The 20,311-nt window shown below is 41.3% G+C and overlaps 1 protein-coding gene across 4 annotated transcripts in view; it reads right to left on the reverse strand.

Moving 5' to 3' along the window:
• The window catches only part of ARL15 (ARF like GTPase 15), a 231,079-nt gene that overhangs the window by 167,470 nt on the left and 43,298 nt on the right, over positions 1–20,311 (reverse strand). For 2 of the 4 annotated variants that reach the window (XM_075527025.1, XM_075527026.1), the window contains exon 4: positions 11,177–11,269. The exons of the other annotated variants lie outside the window; for them this stretch is intronic. In XM_075527025.1, the coding sequence (XP_075383140.1) occupies positions 11,177–11,269 (93 nt within the window). The remainder of the gene's footprint in view (positions 1–11,176; positions 11,270–20,311) is intronic. 4 annotated transcript variants of the gene reach the window in all.

Below are 20,311 nucleotides of genomic sequence, written 5' to 3' on the forward strand. Positions count from 1 at the left end.
TTCCGGCTGAATCAACAGGCAGCCTGCCCTGCGAAGTGGCGCGTGGAGATTGCTCACCCGCACCCGGCTGCCCGCTGGTCTGTTACCAGATTCTTTCCAAGATCTGGTGCTTGATTTCATGCTAATGAGTGGGAGTGGATCCGTTTCCCCATGAATTTCTGTGATGATGGCAGTCAAGAGATCATCGGTATGGGCCAAATCAGGGGAGGGAGGCTCATTTCCACTGCAGCTGACTTCAGCAGCAAAATACTTGTGGTGGTGTCTCAACCACAAAACAATTATTAGTTCAGCAAAATTTCCTTTGCAATAGCATTGTGATTATAGGAAAGGTTTCAATGCCTACAAAAAGAAAAATGGAAAGCACCATCTCAGAGCACTATATTGAGTTTCAGCAGGCACTCACATCACATTACTCTGTATTTTGAGCATGTGTGCCTGCAACATTTTTGTCTGAACAAAAAATGGTATTTAAAAAGTTGCATGGAAATCTTATGAAAAACACAACAAATGCTGCTTTATATAGAAGCAAGAGCAGGGAGGGGGTAAAAAAAACTGTGGTAGATTTATTTCACCCAATTCTGTTGTTTGCCAATTGGAAAGCAGTTAACACAACAGAGGTAAAATAAGTAAGTAGGTAAGTCAAGGCAGAGACCATTCCACAGTTTAGATTCCCCATGTCTTCCCTGTCCCAGCTACTCCTAGTTTTCTGCTCTATTAAAGAAGCTATCCTCTTCAATAAACAGTACTTTTTGTTAGTCAAGTCCTGTATTAAAAAATATTTTGTGGCCTTGATGCTACATTTTTAAACCTGGCTATTCATATGCAGCTCTGCACATCAAGAATGCTATTGTACCACTGCAGAAAAATAACTACCTAAGGCACAGGCTTTAGAAAGCAATCACTGTAGCTCCTGTGCAATACAGCAAAAGCTCCAGTGCATCCGGACCAGGCAGAGGAAAAGAATGTAACATTGTCCCTTTTCAAAACTGGGTGTTTACTGATTTCGAAATAAAACAAGTAATGTACCTTACACAGTCATAGTAGGCCCTAGACAGCTCAAGTGACAATGTGGAGCTACACACAAACAAGTGATACTCAAGCCCTTTCAGATAGTGCACAAAAAGAAAGCAAATATGAACTAAGAAGTGGATTCTTATTACTTCTATACATTACGTATACGCATGATGCAAGTCAGCCTAACTTAACTCAGTGAATCTTCACACACAGCTTAGTGCTTACTTACCTAAACTGTTTTTAGATCAACTTTAATTAAGCTGCAACTTGTGCATAGACTAGACTGTACCTCAGCATGTACTTACTATCAAAAAGCCATAAGGAAACAGAAGAGAAATCTATGAACAGAGCTTGAAAACACCACTTACCTACTTGATAGTCATTAAAGAAAAATCTACCTGGAGAGCAGAAAGAATTAAGACATCCATTTTCATACAGCTGATTATTTTAACATGAATTTCAGGCTGCCCTGCTATGTGAAAATAGTAGCATATTAACATGTCGCTGTCTTCTGGTTCTGTTGGCTTTTTAGTGTCTTTGTCAATGCCCTAAGTTTCCTATGTGAAATTAAAATCAGTCAGTCTCCCAACTCTGAGCCCTAAATGCAGCAGCATATTTAAAAAAAAAAAAATCCATTTCCCTTTGTTACTTACAAAGCCACTCTGATTTCCCGCTTCCAGAACAGGCATTTGTTAATGCAAATGCATCAGGCGTCACATTTTTTCCTTATGTTTCAGACGACAATATTGCCAAAAGTACAAATTTCTATTTGTTCAAATTTATTTTGTACTTATACTACATGTGGCATTCTGAATGTGCCAACTCTCAAAAATCACACTGCAGTCTGAGTTGCACCCTCTGCTAAAAGAAATCGCACTTATAAAATCTAACAAGACCACAGCAGTACAAACACAGAATAATCTTCAAGACAATCTAAAGCAATTGAGATATCCGGATAAATGTCCTGGGAACTTTCTGAAGGGATACTTCCAGCTGTAAATGGAGTAAGGACAAGTAACAATGGACAAACTGAAGCCTGAGAGGTTCAGACTGGATATAAGAAAATACTTTTTCCCCACGGGAACAGTCCAGCAGTGCCTAGAGAGGCCCTGCAGTCCTTATCTTTGATGGTTTCTTCCACTTGGTTTTCGAGACCAGAACTAAGCTGAATAAAGCCTTGAGCAACCTAGTCAGACCTCGAGCTGACCCTGCTTTGACCACAAGGTTGGACTACAGACCTTCCAAGATCCCTTCCAACCTCAATTGTCCTGTGAAAGCAACACAAAGTCTACAGACCTCTTCTCTGATCTTTCATCTACACAAGTCTTAGGTGACAACATTTTCCAACAATTACAGTTTGTAAGTTGACAGCGCCCTTACAAAGCTACCAGCACTGGGGAGGGCCCTCAAAAAAGCTTGAACAGCTTATTAATTTGAATAGACTTCCACAGACTGCCCACTCCAATGTAGGCATGTTGTTCACTGCCAGTTTTGCTGAGATGCTCAAACCCAAGCACCCGCATCAGCTTAGTCACAGGGTGAGTAGTCACTGCCCAAGTTACTCACTCTTTACCAGTGAAAACATCTCCAGAGGTGTATCACAATGGGGTTTGGGTTTGGTTTTTTTTTTGCTTTGTTTTGTTTTTACAGTAAGGGGGGAAGAGAACCTTTTCCCATATTAACTGGAAAGGAATCGCCAAGCATCTGCCTGTGCTTCTGGGAGAGCTGTGGGACACCTCTGAAGGACTGCCAGATCTATTCGGTATCCTCATTTGCACACTGAGCAGGTCGCCAGATGGAGTTAAAACAATACCTGAGGTCTAGTTTATATTCCTAGCTGGGCTAGCTAGCTGAGATTTAAAACACTGGGTTTGGGTGTGAGGGCGGCATGTGCTGACAAGGGAATTAGGCCATGGCTTTAAAGGACTTCTGATGCAAGGTCAGCTCAAGCAGCTCCGCTCTCCCCCTCACCCTATTTTCCTCGAGGTCTGAACAGATGCAGGCAGCAAGGCACAGGGGCAGGAACCTGAGGCTGCAGTGCAGCTGGGGTGTGGGTGATGGACCCGGGGCCTCAGGAGCGGTGGCCCAGCCAGCAGCCAGTGGCAGAGTGCCCCGGCTCCGCTGTCAGGGCCGGCAAGCTGCAGGTACCGCTAGCGCCTTTGGGCTGGCAGGGACAGGCTGGCCTCAATTTATTCTTAAAAATCAGGCTCTTCTCTCAGCTGTTCACCTGCTTTTCACCACTTATTCCACCCCTCTACCTCCATGCCTCGTACAGCAGTTGCCACGGTCTGTTTCCTCCCCGCTCCCACTTCTCCCTCCTCATTTTCAGAGGAAAGGGGAGATGGCAGCACCTTCTTTCCTAGTTAATCACCTGTCAACAAAACCTCCTCAAAAATATGACAGTGACTCCCCCAAGCGCAAAGCCCATCAAAAAGTTCTAAGTCTTGCTGCTTGCACATCTCCAGAGTTAGGTAGCACTGGTAGGCCACCTCTTTCTAGAAGGGAGCATCTCTGGCCATTACAATGGCAGTACCCGGCACTGCCAACCAGCAGCTCCTCAGCTTTCCTTCTCTACTCCAGCTGCACGCTCCTGGAGCAGACTGTCCTCCACTATGGCACCAGGGGTCTTTGCCCCTCAGAAGTGACAACAGTTTATAATACACCAACCTCGTGAGTTTGGGCAGCACAACACACCATCCTGCTGGGAACCTGGCCAGGCCAAATATCTTGTTATTAGTTCCTCTCTTACGCTTTGTAAGTTTAGGCTGCCCCAACAGTGAGACTTGGGAGGGAGGGGGGGGACGGGACGGGGACACCAAAACATGGAAAAAACCCGCAATGTGCACCCTTTAGCCCGTCTCTGATAAACTCACTTCCACTAAGCAACAAAGTTATGTTCAAATCAGTAAGCCACATTCATTGAAGTGAGCAATGCTTACATAAATACTCTTATTGTCTTGCCGTAGAAGTAATGATTCTTGAAAATTTAAACTGTCCATGTAAAATATTTTAGTTGATTGAGACAAGTTAGGACAGCATAAAGTAAGATTTCATCCCAAGTTTTCACCATATCAAAATAAAACCAGAAGTATGCTTAAAGAAATAACTCAGTTCTTAAACTTCAAAGAAAAATGTCCCATCTAAAGCCCCCAAGGCTGGGTAACATTTTTCAATGCACTATGAGCAAGGAACAAAAAATAACCCAGTATAACTTAAGAGTCTTGAAAAAAAAAATACTACCTGTATTTATTGTATGTAGGCACAGGTTTCACAACATGCAGTTAAAACCAGAATAAAACTATATTGAAGTTAAAATGCTTACTCAACTGTTTAAATGCTGTATTAATTTTAGTTAATTTTAAGTTTATATGGAAAATTAACTGGCTAATTAAAATATCTCAATGCAACGTATGCTTATTTTGGTAAAATTGGAGCACAGGAAAAAAATCAAAACCAGGAATATTTCTCTTGTTCTACTTAAAGACAGTCAAAAAATGATGTTGCCACTGAGATGTGGAAAGATACAATATGGAGACAAAGTTCGACAAACTATTAGTCCCAGTAGCCATAGATAACACCCCTAAGAAAGAAAAAAAAAGAAGGAAAAAAAAAGGAAAAACAACAGCTCTATGCCTTCTCCGCATAAAGGAAAAGCATTCTTATTCTGCTGTTAAAGATTTGTTTCTCTGCTATCTTATATTCTTTTCACTAAAGAACTTGCACAGAGGAAAGTTGTGTAACAGTCAAACGTGTTCAGAACACATAAAACACAGAAATCTACCCAATAAACAAAGATTACACCATCGCGATCTCTGACCATGGATTTGCGAAGAATAAACTAGCTGCTTTTTCCAAGAGTCAGTGGTACACTGCTGCTGCGTAGCAGAGGCGTTGCAAGCCCCCAAAACAGCACACAGGGAGCACACGCATATTTTGCAGGAATAGTGAACTGCCTGCTGGAGAACCAGCTCTGTTTTCCTGGAGCTGACTCTTGTCAATTAATATTTACATATTTACTTTTTATTTACATATTTACCAGGCACATTGACTTTCTTCCAATGTCACAAAGCTCCTACAAGCAAGAAAAATAGCAAGGGCAGGGGACAAAACTGTCCATAAAATAGCTTTATATTTAATCCAATTTTTGTTCTTATTCATGATCAGTAATAATTATTCCTAGCAAACAAGGGAGAGACTTTCCAAAGCACATACCACAGACAGACTTGCAAATTAATTCAAGTATTCTGTAAAATTGTTTCTTCATTAAGTGGTAGCATTCCCCAAATATACAGTTTACTATAACATCTGGATCCTTTCATCATCCCATTAGTCCCTTCGCTATGCTTGAAACATCCTTGTAACAGGGAAACATTTTCAAAACATGCTCTGGCATGTTCAAGCCCAAAGCTCTCCACTGCAATTCAGCTATTTGAAATTTACACCACCTCTTGTTTCCACCATCAAATGTACCAGCATGTCCAGCTTAATTTAAAATTTCCCCAATACTCCTGCTTAGCATTCCCACTGCAATGCAAATTACTGATGCCCTAAAAAAATAAAAACAAAAAGATACCTCAAAGCCCACGACATTTGGCTTGTTTTAAACATGCTCTCCTCATAATCATCTCTCCCCTGGTCAACCATCAGTGGTTCTTACATTGCATAGTAGCTATGACCCCTACATTTGAGGTGGCACGATCAAAGGAGCCCTGGCCAGACTTGGAAAAACATTTCCACTGAGAATGGACATACTGCCTGTCAAAAGGTTATTCCCACTGCGTACAGGGAGCAGCTCATATTACTCCAGCGTAACATGAAAGTGCAAAATCTACCCATAGTAATCCACATACATGTTTTTCTTTCCAAAAAGGGCATATGGGAGACACTGACTGGAACAGAACATCCGTATTATCATTTGAAGGGAGGGGATGGATGGGCAAGGGAAAGCTTCCCTAATCAATCCAGCTGTAAGAATCAGCCCCTTAAAAAAATACTTTAAAAATTCTGCCTCTTACCACAGCAATTACTTCTCTTCAGTTGCTTTCCTCCCCTTTAGTTAGAAATTTATATATGCAAATATACATCTACATGTAGATAATCGCACACATACACACGATCAGACTTTACGCTCTGCAGAAGACAAAATAACTTTGGAGGCGTAAATCTTAATGTCAATGACAGGAAGGCTTTGGTGAACCATTACCATAAATCTGACAAACGCTAATTTGATGGGTGGCTGTATCTGTCTGCTGCAAGACCAGTCTAGACAGTCTATTGAGAAATCCTAAAACACAACTGTTTGTTCCCTGTAACACCATCTGGATATGGCAATAAGAGCCGACCCAGTGCCATTCACACATGGATCAAAGCACATGCTAATGCCATCATGAAGTCATACACATAAAAAATTCAATCTGAGAACTCTATGCAATTTTCCTAAGTCCTCAGTGAAGAAACCTCAGACTTAGCGCAACTCAAGCTAAGTGCATGAAGAGGCGGAGAGGGTGGAAAAAAAGAAGAGAATATTTAATGAGCTTGGCCTTCCCGAGGAATGTTAGGCCACCCATTGTATTGGAAAAGGCTCATGTCACACTTCAGTCATGGCACCCATCAGGGTGCCCCTTTACAAAAATTGATCCGGAGGTTTTTGTAATTACCTGTTTCAAACAGAAAGAGTGCCCAGAAATACGAGAAGGTTTCCGAGGTGTAAATCTTGCATTTTCTTATTTAAGACAGAGCTGGCAGAATTTGCAATATTGCAGACAATATTGAAAACCCCTCTCTCATTAAACTGCACCGTGGCACTAGATCAAAGCACCAAGGGCCCCCTATTGAACTTCTCTAAATATTACAAACATAAGAGCAAGTCTGGCTATGCAGAAACTAAAAGTAAAGCAATTTTTTTTTCTGCCTCCAAAAAGCAAAACATGGCTTCCCATGCTACAGCTTAAAAAGGTAGAAAAAGTACTATATAGCCATACTGCAAACCTTAAATTGACAAAGCTTCATTCACTCAAAAAAAAAAATCAAAGATTACTGGGTTTTTTTCCTGCACTTCCAACAGTTTCTGGGGTGCTTTTTAAACTACTGCCCTTCAAGAGGTCTTGTAATTTTTATTTAATGTAATGCATTATGTAACAAATTCAACAACCTGCACAAGACATTTAGCTTCGTCACAAAATCCACCAATTTTTTTTTTCTGTGAAGTATCTGCTAATACTAAGTTTCCAGCAATTATATTGTTCCCAGCCTTTTGACCATTGAGACTGTATTTCTGATTTAATTCTGTTTTCTTTTTATGATGTAAAAGTTTACAACAAGCAGTCTTTAGTCTTTCTGGAAAAACTATAGTGTGACACCAGTTTGCTGATACTGAAGATGTATCAAGAAAGAAGGCAAAGACAGGTTTTATCAACCATTTTGATACAAGCTCCATGTTTAAAAATCCATATCCTACCATTCGTCTTTTTCTCTAATCTTCTGAAAGCAATCTAAATACTCATATGGAGGTATTTCATATAGAAAACATTTGGGCAAGACCACAATCCTAGCTTGCTAAATACTTTTCTTTGTAAATTAAAAAATGACAAGTGACAAAATTTATTTCTGCCATCATGAGGAATTCAATGCAAGCTAAATAACTACTAAAATTGAATTTTAAACTTTTATAGTCTGATGCTAGTAATTTCCTTATTCTCAAAAGGCAGAACTAGCATGTAAACAAGAATGGCCTGTCATAAAATACTGCATCCCTAATATAATGTTTCATAAAATTACTGTAGAAAAATAAACTCCTTAGTTCCTTTACAGAACCTGCAAAAATCCTGTAAATCTGCACACAAACACACAAAAATCACTGGAACTAAACCTCCAAACACAAATAATTTAATAAAACTCTCAGTCTAACTTGAAAAAATATATCCTTGTAAAAGCACAGTTATAAAGCTACAACAGCTATACTGTGGTGCATCACTGAAATACAACTGTAAAAAAAAAGTACACTCTACAGTCCTCATGATCGTCTAATTCAGTACTTCTATGGAAACTTACAATTATCTTAAAATTTAAATATCTAAGCTCTATATATGGTTTTTAATAAAAACTTCAGAAGAGAAACAAGTTCAGACTGTTACGGAGATGAATATGCTGAGGAACTTTCTGCTAACATGCCATCAGAAGGGCCAATTCTAGTAACTTTTTTTTTGTGATAGAGATTAAATGCAATTACATCTTTTTTTTCCTAGAAGATTAACATTCCAACCAAAAAAAAGAGGGGGGACGACGACACAGGGACAGAGAAAACTTATTTTTGCAATCAGATGACTCTTTAGGACAAAAAAAAGTGGCCAAGTAGTCTTTCTGTTCAAAGTGTGCTCATGGATAAACAGAAAAAAATCTCCATGAAGATTTCCGGTACTAGAAAAGCCACGAGAGACTGGCCCTGACTTCAGACTCAAAAGACTGATAAACTATGAGTCATCAAGTTTTCAGACTGCAGAGGTGTTTCAATATGGGGACGTGGGAGATTTACAGGAATGAACTCTGCATCACCACCCAACAGTTGTTTCTGCAGAAAGCAAGTAATTCCCCTTAAAGGAAGAAGTTAGGAGCGTACACACGGCAGTGGCTTCTCACTGCACTTGCAATGGCACTAAATGGCATCATACTAACATTAGGCTCTTGTATGCCTGCATAATGTACAGACAAACAGACAACCGAAGCATCCGCAGGCATTTAGTATCCTTAGTACCCATAATATTTACGAATAAACACCTATAAGCTCCTGTCCCCTCCAAAGTTCTCCGGGCTGAGTGCCTTCAGAGCACTAACGTAACTCCAGGTGGAACAGCGTCTAAGCTAACCAGCGGAACGCTTCAGCAGCAGGCAGGCAGCGGCGGGAGGGGAGGGAAGGGACGGGAAAGGCAGGGCCGGGCCGGGCCGGGCCGGGCCGGGCAGGCAGGCGCTGCGCAGGGCCGCACTGCCACCTGCCGGCCGCGCCCGCCGCACGGGCCCCGCACACGCCGCCCCGACGCGCCTCGGGCTTCCAGCCACCGCCTCGCCCCGGCGCCGGGCAGGGCAGCGGCAAGGACGGAACCTTGCGCAGCCAGCCTCGGGGAAGGCGCCGCAGCAGCGGGCTCCTCCGGTCACGTAAGTCTGCGCGACACGAAAGAAAAGGCCGCGGCTGCCCCAGTGGCACGTGTCGGGCGCGGGCAGCGCAGCGCAGCAGCGCGGCAGCCGCTCCCCGCAGCGGCACCGGCGCTCGGGGTCACCGGGCGGCTGTGCAGTGCCCGCTCCTGCTCTCCCACCAAGGCAGCTGTGCCCCCCCAACGCTGACACAGGCCCTTTTCCATTTTTCCGTCCTTTTCGGACATAAAAAAATCTGTTTGTATCCTGAGAAGCTATCGACTTTCACACACGGACAAACGTTACAAGGCTACACGAATTACATACCCCGTGTTGTAAGCACAACTGTCGTTAATTTTTCAAATTTAACACAGCAAATTTATTTCTACCGAATGCTACAGGCTCGAATCATACCTCCATTTAAAACAAAGCGTGCAGATAAACCGTGCATTAGCTAATAAGGTATTTCATTCAGCCGCTTAAAAGAGTTGCCAGGAAGTTACTGACATGCCTAATTCATTTCAATCACAATCTTGAGATGATGAATTTAGTAAAAGAGAAGCACGAGGATTTGTTTGTGCCACTGACTTTCTCACTGAAAGAACGTAAGTTTGTCTGGTAAGTTTTAAGGGTTATACTTCAGAATTCCACTCCAAAAGTGCTTTTCCAATTAACCACAAATTTGGATCCCCTAGAAAAAAGGCACACTTAATTTAAAGAAAAGAGATCATGGATTTTATTAATGGAACACATCTCACACGGTATAATTATAATGATGAAACTACCGAAACTTAATCTGTAAATACACTGACACTCCATTATGAAAAACAAAAAAGTTATCACTGTTTTGCAAGGTACAAATAGCCATGTAATCACTTCAATCATAAGGCAAGTGCCATGTAATTACAGTACATAGTTATTCATGTCTCACAGGTTACACAGCAATAAAAGCAGGCTACCTGTTACCATATTTATGTAATTTGGAGTTGATGATGACAGTTGGCAGATGTTGAAGATAACTTTAAAAAGGTGAGAATAATTGTGAAATCTATAATTACGATATTGTGAAGTTACACACTCAGAGGGTTTTGGTTTGCTGTTGTTTTGTGGTGGTTTGGGGTTTTGTTTTTGTTAGACAGATTCTATCAAATGTGAATGACCTTTCAAGAACCACAGGTGCAGTCTGTCCCTAGAGATCTGCAGAGATGTTATAGGTATGGTGGTCCTGGAACTTCTTAAACAGAACAATCCATTATCAAAACATAACCAAGATATCAACATTTAATTTTGCATTGTTTCACAGAGCCAAAGATCACCCGAAGATTTTGCCCTCTAGCCTTAATCTGGTTTTGCTGTGTAGCTTCTCTGGCATATTCCTTTTTCAGTGATACCTTTAAGATCTAAAAAGCTCTCCCAAAAGACCTCTGCAGTCACTCTACCCCTCTTTCTTGTTAAACAGTTTTTCAGAGAATGTTCAAATATACTTGCTCTGCAGAACCCACAAAAGCAAGCCACAGCCTTCTATTTTCTATACCTGGTAGACAAAAAGAAATACAGCTGAACTAGAAAGCTAAAAAGACTCAATTTTCATACAGTTCCGATCAGGAAGTGCTGACCACATTAATCATTCTCTCTTTCCAACAGATCTGGGAACTGATTTTAATCTGCAAGTTGCTAGACTATCAAATTCAACCTGGAGAATCCATTGGGAACGTAAAGAAACTAACTTTCAGATGTCAGGTGTGATATATACAAATCATTACCTTTTTCTTACAAGCTACATTCCCTTTTTTACTTGAAGTCACCAATTAACAAGAGGCAAAGGCAAACGCTACCTGTAAAGAGCCACTTTTTAAATCTTGATTTTAGAAAAGCAGAATTTGGGAACTGAAATCTAGATGATGCTTCTCTTGGTAGTTCCCCCTTTTTATATCTGAAGAAAGATGATCAGCTTTGCACCTACCCTGAGTCACCTATGAATCAGAAACCTAAGAATTACTTTAGTAAATTCCTAATTCTAGTAAAAGGAAACATGCACCTCCAAAAGCAAGACTCTTCTCATTCTAAAATGAATGTCTAAGGTCACAGGTCTACTTCTTCTATGTTTAGATTTAGGAGAAATAAATGCCTCCTGTAGTAAAGAAAGAGTTATCAACAGGATGCTCGTATTGAAAATGAGTTAGTCTATTTCATTTTTCTTAGGCAAAAGATATTAATTCATCTGTGGCAGCCTGATTAAAATCTTCTTTCTTCATTAACAGGGTATCAGTTGTCCCCTCAACACAAGATGATTTCTGACTGGGAGTTAACACTGAAAGAAAATTAATGTAAGTTGCAAAAGAACAGAAAGAGAAATGAGTAACTAGAATTGTTAAACAGTTTTTAAAGTGTCCTCTTCTGGTGGAAAAAAAAAATAAATCCATTATTAGATGGAAATTGTAGGATTGCTGACAGTAACAAAGAAAAGCAGAAGTGTAATACACACATCTGTCTGAGAAAAAGCAAACAACATTCTTATGATGATGATGAAATAGTTTCCATTCCAACAGTAACTCAAAAAGATGTTAAACAGCAGCTATTAATTGGACACTTCTATATCAGCAAAGCTGGATAACTTGGATGCAAGCATGCTGAAAGAGACGGCATAGGTACTGGCTAGACTGGTAATGCTTATTGTCATTAAGGTCTGAAAAACTGGAACTGGAAAAGTTCACAAGAACAGAAAGAAGTGCTATGTCAATATTTACAAAAGACAAATTGGATGCCCTAAATAATTATAGGCCTGTCAGCCTGAAGTAGATTTTGTGAAGAAAAATAATTTTTATGCAGTGAAATAGCTGATGAGAGATTTGATTATGAACAATTAAATTAAATTACACAATGAATGCCAATCAACAGGTCTACAGACAATAGACTTACTGTTTTTAAACTGGGTTTAAAAAAGTATGTCTTTATGTAATATTCTTAGTCTTCTGGAGTACACTCAGTTTGGCACTGTAGGACATTTTGCTTAACCTGTAAGAAAAATCCAATATCAACAAAGCACTTTTAAAATTGTATACATTTATTTGATTTATGGGCTCCAGGATATACCTGTAAACAAGGAGCTTTCACCGACTGATGCATGTCTAGTGTGATCCCATGGGACCTGCCCACGCTGTCTGACATTTAACAGCACCCGTCCCAAAGAAGCCCAAGATCATCAACAACAGAGAAAGAATACTGACATATAATGAAAAAGGCAGCTTGCTGATACATTACTAGGTGTCTAGTAGCACAGCAACATAATTTGGAATAGATGCTCCTTGAACAAATCTACAGACCATAATCCTGTTTCAAGCAACTGGATGTGCTTGGACTGGACCTTCTTGGAGAGAAGGTCACAGAAAGCAAATCACAGGCCATGTTGACTATTCTTAGCACAGGTAACGGTAGGTATAACAAGAAACCCAAGGGTGTGCATATTTGCATCTAGAAACAAAAAAGACAATGGTATTTTCTGCCCTGCAAAATAATGCCTCTGAAAATGCTTTTGGGCATGGTAGCTAAATTTTCACGGGGCATCTGTAAGCATCAGTCATAGCCTCAAAGGACTGATGTCTGCTTCAGAGATTAGGGAATTACCAAGTTGGAAAAGAAAGGTTTTATGATGTCTGTAGTTGACACAAGAATAATTCCCATTGCACTGCTGTCGTCTGTCCTGATGTCCCCAAAGAAGAGTGTTCAAATATGCAGAAAAACAGAATCAAAGAGGTCAGGGAAGAGTCATTAGAATGAGTGAAAGATTAGAAAAAAATCTCTGATAATTCAGGGCTTGTGGAACTGGTAATATTTGCCTTATAAAAAAAAAACAGCAAAGAAAATCTTCCTTAAAACATACAGAAGAGGATCAAAAATGCAACAGGCATTCATTAAACACCAGAACATCTTGCCCAGACTGCAGTGGATTTTCTACTACTGGAAATATTCAAATCATAATTAGATACTTTTACCCTCACCCCAAAAAGTTGTTTTAGTTTAGAGGATATCTGTAGACTTTATTATGAATAAAGACAAGGTAATCAAAACAATACCTTCTGGATTTACATCCATTTATTTATACTGGATAACCAACAACCATGGCTTTACTAAAACAGAGAGAAGGCAGTAGATGTCCTCGAGATGAGGATTTCCGTGCTTGATTCCACAAGTGCCATCGCGTGCTGTTCAACATCTCACAGTGCTGGCAGAAGCCTGTATTATGCTGATGCATCCCAGACGTGGAGATCAACTCACATTCAGCGCAGAAGTAACTCTAACAGGGACAATACAGAGTTCACCAAGTTACAACTGCTACAGGCTGAATTTGGCTTATTGCACTTAAGGCAGTTCAGACAGAGCAAATGGCACAAAGTAAACACAATTCACCATTTATAACACAGCAGCCCAATCTTTTCAACGCTGAGAGAGAAACACCTCTTTCAGGAGACCGGTGCACCTAAGGCCCAAGAGGAAAAGCAAACCTTTCCATGGAGGTGATGTGATCTCCTCTGGGGCAGAGCAGCAGAAAAAGCTTTGTGCTGACCTGGCCTGTCACAGGGACTGCAAACATGCAGAAGCAGAAATCACTTCTGCAAGAGGAAAAAGAAAAGAAAGGAGGCAGAGGGAGAACAGGAACACCCTTTTCTCATTTTCTCTTTCCCCCCCTGCTCCAGCCATGAAGCCAGCAGCAGGAGCTGATTAAGGAAAGGCAGGAGATCTGCAGGTGTTTAAGTGAGATGGTTGCTACTCCTGCTACTGCTTAGAGACCACAGCACGTTCCTTTGTCCCTGCAGCTGACCACAAGTGAGGAAGCATTTTGCTTGTCCACTCCCATGTGCCAAATGGAGTAAGCCTGGAGGACAGAAAATAACTGCCTACCAAAAGATGGACCATATTGACTTCATCTGGCTGTCCACTTCAGAAAGCTTTGTATAAACATTAAATTCTTGCTTCATGTTTGGTGTATCTCACCAAATTCCATAGAAAACGCATCCAGATTTCTGTGGAAGAAATTCAGCTTTGCTTGCAGGCATCACTGCAGAGAACTTCAGATCCAAGAGTTAAGATGTGGTGTTCGCCTCCCTTACATCAAATAGTAAAAGGTTGTCCAGGCTAACTTATGCTGCTGGTCACCTGCATGCAATCCCTATGATTTTAACGGATGTGCCCAACTGACTGAGTTCAGTGAACTGTTCTGGGAGAGCCCAGAAAGGCACACAATCCCAGCAGTATTTTAGTCAGTGAAGCAAGCAGAACCAGCTCCTAACACACAGGGAGCAGATAGTTTGTCTTAAACAGTAATAGCTTTTACCTACTCCATTTTGGGAAAAGAAGTAATAAACTATAAATTTTTCATTTAGATCCAAGAATAGTTTGTGTGTGCGTGCAAACAGGTCTGCAAAGTCTGCACTAACTCAAGAATTGAAATGGTGTCTGTAGGTGACCGTTACCAGGTAGCAGTTTAGACAGCTTTTATTCAAACCAGTGCAGTAAAGAAAATTCCTTAAGGTTACCTTAAGTGCGGTAACCTTGAAAAGGATGGACAGTCACCAAATTGTCATTCAGAAATAAGACAAGATCAGTTCCCGCTGAAACCACGCTTCCTCTTCCAAGCTGGGAACTTATTATAGGGAAGCCTCACGACTGAGAAAACATTTCAGAGAAGAGTGTGTATACACACCCACATTGCAACAGATTACCAATTGTTAGGCTAGTGAAGGCAAGCGTACTTCTCTAAAGCAATCCCTTCTCCTCTCAGGAGATAAATCTTATGCAAACAATACTTGCTAGCAACAAAAATATAAGATGTCAACAGCTTTCTAGTTTGTTATGCTATTTAGTATCAAGTTTGTACCAAGCAAAGTGTGGGAATCGAAAAAAAATACGGAAAAATGCACAAAGTCATTTGTAATGTTATTCAGGTCAAATTCAGAACAGTTTAGTTAGAAAAGCCTGGAATGGAATGATTCTGAACTAAAGGAGGCCTTTAAGAGTCTTGGAGATGTTCTCATGAGCCAAACAGGCATAAATAAAAGAGAGTCTTAAATATGAGATAAATCTGAGGTTTAATTGAGCCAACGTGGATAAAAACGGAACAAAACAAAAAACCAAAAACATACTCTACCTGGCATGCAGCTCTCAACAAGCCACAATGCAAATGTTGTCAGGCCTCTCCATGTAGCAAAATGAAAAAGATGGGGCTAAATGGACAATACAGTGTTCTAAGAAAATTCCCCCTGAAAATTGTTTACATTTAATAACTTGCATATAAAAGTTGTATAAACCACACTTTTTCCATAACAAAGCTTAAATATGTTACCTGAAGCGATTTATCATCAAGTTGAAATCAAGTTACTGTATTTGAGATAGCAGTTTCCAGATAGAAGATGTATGCTCCTACCTTGCACAGTTTTATTTCACTATTTAGGGATTATTTAGCACACATTAATGACACAGAAGGTTCTTCAGTTCCCACGTGTAGCAAACAATTCCCATCTGGAGTATGGCATTTGTCACTTACTAATCTGAAAAGACCAAAACGAATTCATCATCTGGAAAAACCCAAATAGTAATGCCCAGAAGTATGATAAAGGACATCTGAGAACAAAATTTGGCACATATTCCTTACAAAATTTGTGCCTTGATGACTGATGATACCAGTCTCCTAGACACAAGAGCTCAGTTCAAGACAAGGCTCCTCCCTGGAGCATGAAACCAAAAAGAAAGAAAGAAAAGCTTATGAAAATTTCTCAGCAGTTTACACTGAACCAGGTGATGCAAAGTTGGCACTGGAATGCTCCTTGGTTAACATTCTGATTTGGACCAGATGCTTCTAGGTCTAATATCAACAGTGCATCAACTTCACATGAACAAGGAAAAAGCCTTTAACATGCAGGCAAGAATTCTTTGGAAAATGCCAGAAGTACAAGAGCATTCACGGAAGCCTCATGAAGACTGACGCACTTTCATAGAAGAGCAACAGTACAGTTTTAAGAGAATCTTCTGAATATTGAATATAATCTTATGAGGAAAGGTTTCTGTTATTAGGAGTTACAGCAGTTAAATAATAGCACTTAAATAAAGGTTATCAGAAAAACAGAGGGCCAGCATGGATACAGAAGAGATTACTGAGTCAGCCAGCAAGGTATGGAAGAACAGCACAATCTGAAACATCACAAACCTGTACGAGAAGCAAAATCAATGCTTCCCTTTTGCTAGCACTACAGCTTACATAAAAATACAGGAATCATGTGAGCAGAAAAATAACTCTATTAACAAAAGTAATCAGTTTTCTGGGCTTAAATCTTCAGATCAGTTTAGCTCCAGCATCAAAACTTCACTGAGTTACAGTATTCGACCTTCAACATTTTACTTTTTGTCTGGGACAATCAGCAACCAAAAGAAGCTAGAAGAAACAGATGATAAAGCAACAGGTGGGAACAACCCAGAAGATCTAGAAGATACAAAGGAATAAGGCTTGTAGAAATGCAACTTGATGTTCGTAAGTCAAGTCTTCACTCAGCAGCTGCATGAATTCTCTAAGGCCTCCACTGGAGGTAATTTTATAATCTCTGACAATATGTCTCAAGACTTCACTATTCCCTTTCATAGAATCTGAAGGATTTGTATTATTAAACATTTTTTCAGTACATTGTCCATTAGGAACAGGACAAATATGAACAGAACACCCTTGATCACCTTCCTTTGTATTAGCTGTTCTTTCACTATTTTCTAGAAAAACCTGAGAACTAGCCTCACCTTCCGTTACCTTCTATAAATCCTGAGAACAATACTAATCCAACTTCTCCAATGCTGCAAATAAGCTGAATGCAGGACTTCACTGTCCTGCTACAAACACACATGCGGTGTTGGTTCATCAAATCATCTAACAGGTGCTGTATCGGCATTTACAGTGAAAGTAAAGGTTGATGACCTTTTCCTTCATGGTACACAACAAGGGCATGCATGGAGTGGACAATTGTCAGTCTATATAAACTCAAAGGGATGCAGGAAAAGGTTTCGTGAGACAACTAACAGCTCACTGCTGTCAAAAGGGTAGGCTCACCCCTTTCTGTGTCCCCTCCCAGCTGCATATTCCTGCCCCTTACATGCCACCAGCCCTTCGTGCTAATCTGATCCCGCATATAAGACCATTCAGTTCACTGAACAGTTGGAAAACTAACACAAGAGTGAAAAAAATAAGCCAGTTTGCTAAACTGGCAGAAAACCAAACAGGTCCTGGAGAGTATGACCACCACGTACACACACTTTATCCTCCATGCCAAACCAAGGGGAAAAGGGGGTTATAAACCTTGGAGCACGGCTCCCCTTTCAGCAGCGAACTGGTTCTGGCAGTTCAGCTATCCCATGAAGCCTCATTCTAACCATTCCCTCATTTTACAGGTTTGAACATTTATCTAGAAAAGAATTTGAAAATATCATGTGACAGCTATCCATAACATTATGAAATAGGTAGGTGTTTCAGTGAATCAACAAGGTCTCCAGGCTCTAGCTCAGAACTGCCCAGATACGTTTTCTAATTCTCATTCCCTCAAGTCTGAAAACCTACTCACTGTTTAACAATGAAGTGTTAACTAAAGAGTTAAGTACTCTTGTTTTTAATTTGCATTTTTTTTCCCAGATAAAACCCATTCTCTTTCTCATTTGGAGCCCCTGCTGGATTTCCGTGCTGGCCTAACTTGTTTGTTTGCATCCTGAGGTTTCCTTTAGGCTCTGTTTGTTCTCAAATATATCTGGAATCTTTCTTCTTTCTTCTCTGTAGTCCTTGGCATTCATCAGCACTATGTCTTCATGAGCTTTGCAATACAAGACCTAAGGTGAGACAATTCAGAATCTGCTCCCCCAAGGACACAACTCTCCAACCAGAAGGGATTTACATTGGTTCTCTTTTCAAACCAGACAAATCTATCTTCCTGGCATGTCTTTTTCCGGACTGCCTAATAACTTAGTCAAGGTAATGGAAATGGCAGAAAGGCAAACCGAGGAGTAAAGGTGTCATAGCCAACTTCTCCTCGCCTCAAAAATCCTGCACCTATTTCAAAGAATTAGCTATGTAAAAACAACTCTGCCTTGAAAAGTCACAGTGACAACTTTCTCTTTCTCTTCTGTAAATACTCTAGAATCAGAAAACAAAAGATGGATAAGGTTCCTTCTCCAAGAAAAATTGCACAATGATCCAGAGATGAAGCAGTTCTGAAAACAGTAAGAAGCATCAATTACTTCAGTAAGCTAAAAAAGTGGCTACTTCAATAACAAAAAGAAGAATAAAAAGGGGTTTTTTCCCTACACACAAAATATAATAAGACAGCAAAAACCCACTGTTATAAGATACTATAGAATCCAGTAATTGACAAGAATCAAAGAGGTTCTAGCCATTTACACAGCAGCAAGCACACTCAGAGAGCTGCAATGCTAGGAAAGAAACAGACGGATTGTAAGAAAAACAAAATGTTTAAAACCAACCTTTAACCATTAGGCATTGCATAAATTCCTCATAAACATGCAAGATTATTCCACGTGTTCACTATGGAATTTTTTTATGTTTTGACTGAATGTTGGAGACTATGCTCCCAGCTGGATCGCAGGTACAAAGTATGACAGTTTTTATGTTTTCATCTCCCACACAAACGCTACAGAGAGTAAAAGCTCTACTGTGCATTACTCACATGCCACAGGCAGTGTGCTTCTACAAAAATCAAATTAAAAAAACCCAAACACAACAAAACTAAGGCAAACCATACAGAGCCTAACAGCTGTACAGATTTGCAAGGCAACCGCCAACAAACAGACCACTGCAGACCCTCCCTATCATTTGTCTTCCTTTTCTCCCCAGTTTAGGCAAGGGGGAAGATTGCTGTGGGTTGTCACCCTCCCTGCAAGAGCGGCAGCACTCTTGGCTTCCCACAGGATGAAAGCCTAGAAATGTTGTGGGCCACGGGTAGAAAGGTTGCTACCGCCACGTCTCTGGATGCCAGGCTGAGGCGCCCACGCACCCAAAACTTCCACTGTGCAGAAAATGCCTAGTTTCCATGAGGTGCTCACTGAACTATTTCACATGTCCCAAGTGAACTGCTCCAAGCTAGCTCTCACTTTCTGCAATGTTGACTGCCACCAGTGAGCTACCCCCAGCCTCGCAGGCTCTCTGTACTCTTCTACTACAGTTTCTGGCCATCCCTGTTCTCCTTCACTTAGAGGTGCTCCTGCTTCCAAGCTTTATTCCCCACTCCCTCCAGCTTCCTGTACCTCAGACCACACAGTCTCCCAGTAATTGCTCTAGGTCCTCTCAAGCCACTTGGCTATCAGGTTGCCCTGTATTGTACTGAAGGCAGGATAACACTAGGGAAAAAACAGTGGGGAAAAAACCCCAAACAACCAAAAGCAGCTTTCTCTCCCCCATCTGCCCCAGCTTCAAAATTCACCTTCGTAAAATTGTCCCAGTCTCCTCTCACCCTTCTCTGCACACTAAAACTTCTTCGTCATACCCTCCCCACCGGTAGCGATCTAAAATCCATTCAATCCCAGTAGGAATGAGGGCTCCGTGTTTTAAACCACAGCTTAAAATTAAGTTTGTCTGCAAGCAGTGTTTTCACATCAAAGTGGCATGCCAGGTCTCCACTGAAACACGAATCCTCATCTAACTACAACTCTGAATGCTTTCCAGCAGCAGTACAGCTGCACCTGGGCTACAGACACATAATCCCACGTTTTACAGGTATAGAAAGTAGCCTTATGGTAACGTATGAAATAGCGACAATTTGAAAGCGCCGAGTAAGGTGGTGAATTGCACTAATGAAGTAAAGAACAGAGGGCTTCCCCTCTTCCTGCGCTTTTCCCAGTCTGGTGCACCGTGTCAGCGCGCGGGGAGCAGGGCAGCAGCGCAGGCAGGCGGGGAGCAGCGGAGCACGGCGGCGAGCACGGCGGGGAGCAGGGGAGCACGGCGGGCAGGCGAGGAGCAGGGCAGGCAGGCGGGGAGCAGGGGAGCACGGCGAGCGGGCGGGGAGCAGCGCGGGGAGCAGGGGAGCACGGCGGGCAGGCGGGGAGCAGCTCGGGGAACAGGGCGGGGAGCAGGGGAGCACAGCGGGGAGACGGGGAGCAGCGCGGGGAGCAGAGCGGGCAGCGCGGGCAGGCGGCG

The sequence above is a fragment of the Mycteria americana genome, chromosome Z (assembly GCF_035582795.1).
Source record: "Mycteria americana isolate JAX WOST 10 ecotype Jacksonville Zoo and Gardens chromosome Z, USCA_MyAme_1.0, whole genome shotgun sequence".
In the NCBI taxonomy this organism is placed as follows: Eukaryota; Metazoa; Chordata; class Aves; order Ciconiiformes; family Ciconiidae; genus Mycteria; species Mycteria americana.